This window comes from Rhagoletis pomonella, unplaced genomic scaffold (assembly GCF_013731165.1).
Source record: "Rhagoletis pomonella isolate Grant_MI unplaced genomic scaffold, Rhpom_1.0 Rhpom_scaffold_00002, whole genome shotgun sequence".
NCBI lineage: Eukaryota > Metazoa > Arthropoda > Insecta > Diptera > Tephritidae > Rhagoletis > Rhagoletis pomonella.
The window spans coordinates 52,592,901-52,599,165 of record NW_023458556.1 but is presented as its reverse complement, the minus strand read 5'-3'; the positions used below and the strand labels follow the sequence as shown (position 1 = coordinate 52,599,165).

General features: G+C 32.5%; 1 protein-coding gene across 2 annotated transcripts in view; it reads left to right on the top strand.

Annotated features, from left to right (window-relative positions):
• The window catches only part of LOC118733797 (nuclear factor of activated T-cells, cytoplasmic 1), a 41,447-nt gene extending 35,418 nt beyond the window's left edge, over positions 1 to 6,029 (top strand). For both annotated transcript variants that reach the window (XM_036463370.1, XM_036463369.1), the window contains 2 exons: positions 355 to 593; positions 662 to 6,029. In XM_036463370.1, the coding sequence (XP_036319263.1) occupies positions 355 to 593; positions 662 to 937 (515 nt within the window). In that variant the 3' untranslated portion in view covers positions 938 to 6,029. The remainder of the gene's footprint in view (positions 1 to 354; positions 594 to 661) is intronic.
• The last annotated feature ends 236 nt before the right edge of the window (positions 6,030 to 6,265 follow it).

The following is a 6,265-nucleotide window of genomic DNA, read 5'->3' as shown; positions in this document are numbered from 1 at the left end:
TTTTTTCCGCTCTTTGGGAGTGAATTTTCGCTTACGCTTTTGATTTCGATTGTTGGCTGGTCTTGGCTAATTTTGTTATCGAACACAACTATATTCAAACACATTTTTCACCAAAACAAATATTGTTTATTAATTTCATATTAAAACAATGACACTTTAACGCCAAATTCGTTGGAAAAAATTGGATACGGATGAAGGTTAAATTTAAATGCCCAAACTTTATTACCCAGAGGCTCAGTGCTGAACCTTTTTTTTGTGCTGATTGCGATCACAACCGCACTTCAGCTTCAGCTCATACTTGTGGAACATACATATAACATTCTCAATAATAATTTATCTTCTGCCTTCTTCCAGCACAACCACCTGGCATACCAGAGATTTGCAAAAAGTCACTTAACTCATGCCCCGTCGACGGTGGCCTCGAACTTTTCATTATCGGCAAAAACTTTCTCAAAGATACGCATGTTTTGTTTCAAGAAACCTTCGAGAATGGACCGCCAAGTGATGCTGCAACAGAGCTAGCCGTACGCCAGCATTTAGGTGGCGCTTTATGGGAACAAACAGTGCTACCTGATAAGGAATATTTGCAACAAGTAAGATATGCAGTGGCTTTGTGGAGATATCGCATGAATATTAACGACTAATTTACTTTTTTTTTCAGACGCACCTTATATGTGTTGTACCGCCTTACATTCATCAGAATATACTCAAGCCGATTACTGTGCAGTTGGTAATTATTTCCAGTGGCAAAAAGAGTGAGCCTCACACATTCGTTTACACGCCGAAGGGCAGTTATTCGACCTTGGCAGCTGCTACGACACTAAGTACTGGCTTACATAGTAGCTTATCAGTGGCACAAGGTATTTATTTGTTTATTTTACATTTAGATTTTAAAATGAAAATTTATTTAAAAAGAAAAAACCGAAGTTCAAATTAAAGCTTAGTAAAGTCGCAAGCTTTTTAGGGCAACGAGAGAATGTATTAAGCGAAAAGGCAAATTGGTAGGTCAGGTAGGCTAGCAGGTAGGCAGAATGTAGAAAGCATTTTTTTTTGAATAGACAATAGAGCGACAAAAAATTGCAAGTCAATAAAGTTTATTTTAGCATTAACATTAGTAAAACTTCACTGGCGCATACCGAACTATATGCATATTAGGTAATATTTATTTCGTTTTGAATGCTAGGTTAGTGATGCAGATAGTAGAAACTAAGGGCAGTATGCAAAGAAGTAGATACTTATTTAAAAAGAAAACAGTTGTCACAACCTAACCGTTGCAGTACAGAGCTGATAATAGCAGCTTAATTTTTTTTTAGGTAGCGTAAAATTTACTGCGATATTTCATGAATACATATATGGCAATAATTTTTATCGCTTACATATTTAATTTGTAATTTTAGAAACAAAAAATCAGAATCTCTTTTTAGGTGAAAGCGGATTTTTTAATATGTATTATTAAATTCTTATATTTTCGAATAGCAAGTTTTGAAACGTAAAAGAAAAAGGTAATACCTAGAACTGCAATAGACGCAAAATCTTGAAGAATCATTATTAATACAGTCATGTGAAGAAAATTAAGACCGCAAAAAAGGATATCTTTATATCGACTGCTATGCATCTGCACCTAATCCACAGCCTTGAAGACATTAAATAATTTTTTTGGGTAATTTAAATACTAGACATTAATTTATGGCTATTCAAAAGACGCCATCATTTTTGGTAATTTGAAAAGTTAATTTTAAGTGGATAAAACCTTTTGCCTTTGAAAATGTAATATAAAATATCTACACTAAAAAGTAGACAATGGGTATTGAACTGTAAAAAGTGGAAATGTGAACGGGTTCATTTAAATGAATGTCACCTTTTTACCATAATTTTGCTGCTCGATATTTTTTCCGCTTTCAAATGCAAAAGATTATACCCACTTTTCCCCATTAATTTTAAATGTCCAAATGCAACAAAAATGTATGTCCAATTTTTTAAATGAAAAAAAAAAATGTATGCCCAGTTTTATAATACATTTGAAGCATACATACATATGTACGCCAATGAAAATAGTTGTGGTTAAATCGATTGATCTACTATAAATTGATTCCATCTACCAATTTTTCTCGCATTTTTTAACTTTTGCTATAAAGTTGTGGTTCTAAGAGTTTTGAGATTTTTAAGCTGGCTGTTGAAAACTTTCTTGTTAGCTATATCCTTCATCTTTTACACATGACTATATTATTGTTATTATACACACATTTGCAAAACACAAAAAATTAATATCTCAAAAAACCCTCAACTTGAAATATCGCATAAATTTTACTTAATTTCTAAGTGCGACGACGAAAATTAATTTTAAGTGCGCAAACTATATAATAGTAAAATTACTATTTACATATTTTAAAAATTAAGTAACAACAAAACAATCTGCGATTCCGTCAAGAAGCTTTTGCAAAAAAAAATAAAAATAGTTATACACTTTTATTTTCCGGATTTTCCACGTACATACATATCTTCCGCTGAGGACATGCTATATGTAAACTACCACAGAAGCAACTTCAAAGCTAACCAAAGCAAGCAACGCAGTGCAGAAGAAAGAAAAAAAATATTTTTTTTTTAAGTTTCTCTACAACTTTAAATCACTGCTACAACGTCAACGCAGCAGGCCGCCACCGCCATCGCCGAATTTAATCCAGACAACTTTGAGGTGTGATTGTGATTGGATTCGTTAATAAATGTCTTGTACTTCATATATATATATATATATATATATATTTGTGTAGGAGCCGTTTTATTGCCGATTCCATATAATCAGCCTCATTGCGTACGTCGTAAATTAGAGTAAAACGCACGACTCGACATCATTGGCAGTGACTATAGTCGTGCTGAAATAAGTAGACGACGAAAACTGTCGAAAACTATCCAGTGCTGCCAAGTTTTCCCATTTTAGTACACTAGTCGAATCGAATTTTTAGGCAATGCCATGTACTTTTCGATACGACTCCACTCTCGGAAAACGACTTCCACTCAACACGACACACGCAATGAGGCTGAATATTCTTTTCGTTAAAAGTAGCGGTTGGTTTAATATTTTCTTTGTTAGTTTCGGTAGTCGGTAGTCGTTTTACTCAAGTATCGAATTCCTTGATTTTGTTATGTTGCACAATCGGAAAACTGTATTTTGCTAACGGTTGAGAAAAAGCCGAAGTGCTGTTCACTCTCCAACGGAGTTTGCTGGTGTGCATGATTGGCGATTGAATGAATGGATCAGCAGAGTTTTCTTGGTTACATTTGGCATGCGGTAGACCGCCAACTATACAGCATCTAAAAAATTACAAAAAAAAAAAACCATTACATTTTATTTTTTATTCTACACCCCAAATTTATAATGACTTCACAGCAGTCAGCTAGATGAGCCTTTAAAACAACTACCAGCTCAGTTTCCGACAACTACTTGATTTGCAGTTGATAACATCTGTAGCTCTGTTTAAAAAGTATACAACTTGAAAATTTAGAAGAAAACAACGCTAACAAATTGGATATTCAATGAACGAAGGCTTCATTTTTCAACAAGCAAAAACGTCGATAATTAAACTTTATTTACATACATACATATATATGTATGTATTTTGAAAATAAGACCTGCATTTTATTTGATAGGCAGCTTTTCAACGTATGTTTATACAGTACATACTCGGTTTTTACTTGATTGCTTTTGTGATTAGGATGTGTAATCACAAAAAAAAAAGATAAATACTATTCCAAAATGTCACGAGATCAAAAACGTTAAACCTTGAAAATATGGTTAAACGGATTAAAGAGTGTATGTCACAAAAAAAGTCCTCTGTGTTCTAAATATTTGAGGCCTAAAGAAAAAAATAAAGAATATTTAAAAAAAAAAACTTACAATAAAAACAATAATCAGCAAATCACAAATAATGAGCTAAGTCATTAACTCATCAACAGGATTTTGTTCAACACTAATCACAAAATATTTTTACTTTATTTTCCCCTTCTCTTAGCAATTTAGGTAAAATTGTGGTTGATATCAAATGAATTCAAAAGCGATATTCTATTCATACCTATAATGAGAATGCATAATAGTACTTCAAGCTGTTTCAATGTTGACAATTGCAAATGTTGCGCGCGTCGAACGATGCCATAACCATAAACCAAACAAAAAAACAAAAACTTCGTTACTTTGCAAATGCACAAATGCGAAACACTTGAACGCCTTGAATGAAATATACGCGTAAACCTAGAATAAAAAAAAAAAACAAATCAAAATCCAAAACATAAAATATTTAATTGTAAAAGAGATCTAACGAAAGAACGGCTCTGTAGTCAGTCGCGCTGTTTATGTTGCTGTTGCGGTCGTCAAAGTGACTTTTTCTCCAACACATATTGCCGCCTGCACCAACTGCATACATAACCAACATACAGACACTATTTGTTGCAACGGGATGCATGCTTGCAGTTGTGGTCGTTAAGAGAAATGCTGAAGTGGCTAGGAAGGAAGTTGCACCTCCTATTGCACAAGCTAAGCGAACTATTTAAAACGCAAGCAAAGGAATAGACAACATGTACACTTATGGACAAAAATAAAACAAAAAAAAAGTAGAATCATGTAAAGGGAAACGAGAAGGAGTCATACTATATTCAGCCTACCAACATTTCATTGCCATCCGCGTTACACCACTTCACTTCACAAGTTGTAGCTGCCTGCTGTGCCGCCAAAAGCCGTCACCATCCACCCAGCAAGTTTCGTCTAAACAGGTCTCGTCTCGTCTCGCCTTGCCTAGCTCATCTCGTTACACCTGCTGCATCTGCTTCATCAACTGTACATTAGGGTACTGGTTTATAGAACAAAACAAACAATATTTCAAACAAAATTTTTTCCTAAAGCCATTTTTTTACTTCATTATTTTCTTAAACTAGAATACATAACTTAGTATTCGAATCTGTCTTTTTTTAATATATTTAAGCCACTTGTCTCCTAAATAGTACATACTAAAATACCCTACTTGCATATTATTGTTACTCTAATAGAAACATACTACTCACTCCTTTTTTTGTAATATCTTTTTCACAAATTCATATTTTACCATTGCAGTTTCTTTTTTTGCGCGTTAAAATTTTAATTTCAAAGCAATTGTTATAGAATCATACTATAGTACATCATTGAGAGCATTCATTTATAATTTAACAACTCTTTCCAATTAAATTTTGGTATTACAAAATATAAAAAAAAAACTATAATTTCTAAAGCCAAAGATTTTAAATGGCAAAATATTATGCCATTCAAAAAATGCCAAGCGTAAAAGCATTTAATTGTTATTTTTATTTACGCTATGATGAAAGTTGCTTAATGCTATTTTTGTCATCTAAAGCCTAGTGGAAATCTGGCATAACCGTTGAAAAAATTGAGAAAAAGTTTAAGAAATTTGTATTTACTGTAAAAGTTCAAATTAGAAATTTTTGAAATGAAACACAAAATTATTATGTAAATATCGAGCCCCAACCTCCAAAAAGATGTAAGCGACAGTTTTTTATTCTATTTTTCAGTGCATCAAACATAAAATTTTTTTTTTTTTTTTTTCAGAAATTTAGAAAGAACAGTTTCAAATTTTGACCGTTGTACAGCTTTATTAAGCAGAATTAATTGTTTATAAAAATATTTCAAGATTCTATAACAATACATTTCATCAATATTCATCACACTTACGGTGCTCTGCAATCAGAATTTGTACAACAAAAAAATTAAATAAATAATACAAAAAATTTGAATCCAGGAATGTTTGTCAAAACTCACTTAAAGAGGCAAAAACTTTTCGAATTTTTTTTTTAGCAAGTATGTACATTTTTTGACCAGTAATTTTTACCGAGTACATTTGTTTTACAAAATTTTTCTCGTGAGCTATTTTTGTATTATTGTCTTAAGGCAGTCTCACACGATTGAGCATTTGCCCAAAATTGGGTGCGAATTGTATCCCAATCATGTGAATACACAAATATTTTTCTTTTCTTTATCGCAATCACGAAAAACAATTTGTTCAAATTTTTCCATAGAAGTTCGCTGTAATGTACCAATCGTGTGACTACAAAAAAAATTTTATCCCATATATATATATATATATTATGGTTGTCAACATTGACATCGACAATTTCGATGTTGGCGAATTGGTATCGACATTGCCAACATCCATAACTACACAGCCACACAAAAAATTGTCGGGGTTCTGGTATCAGAACATCCATTCCTTATGTATTAGTAGTGAAG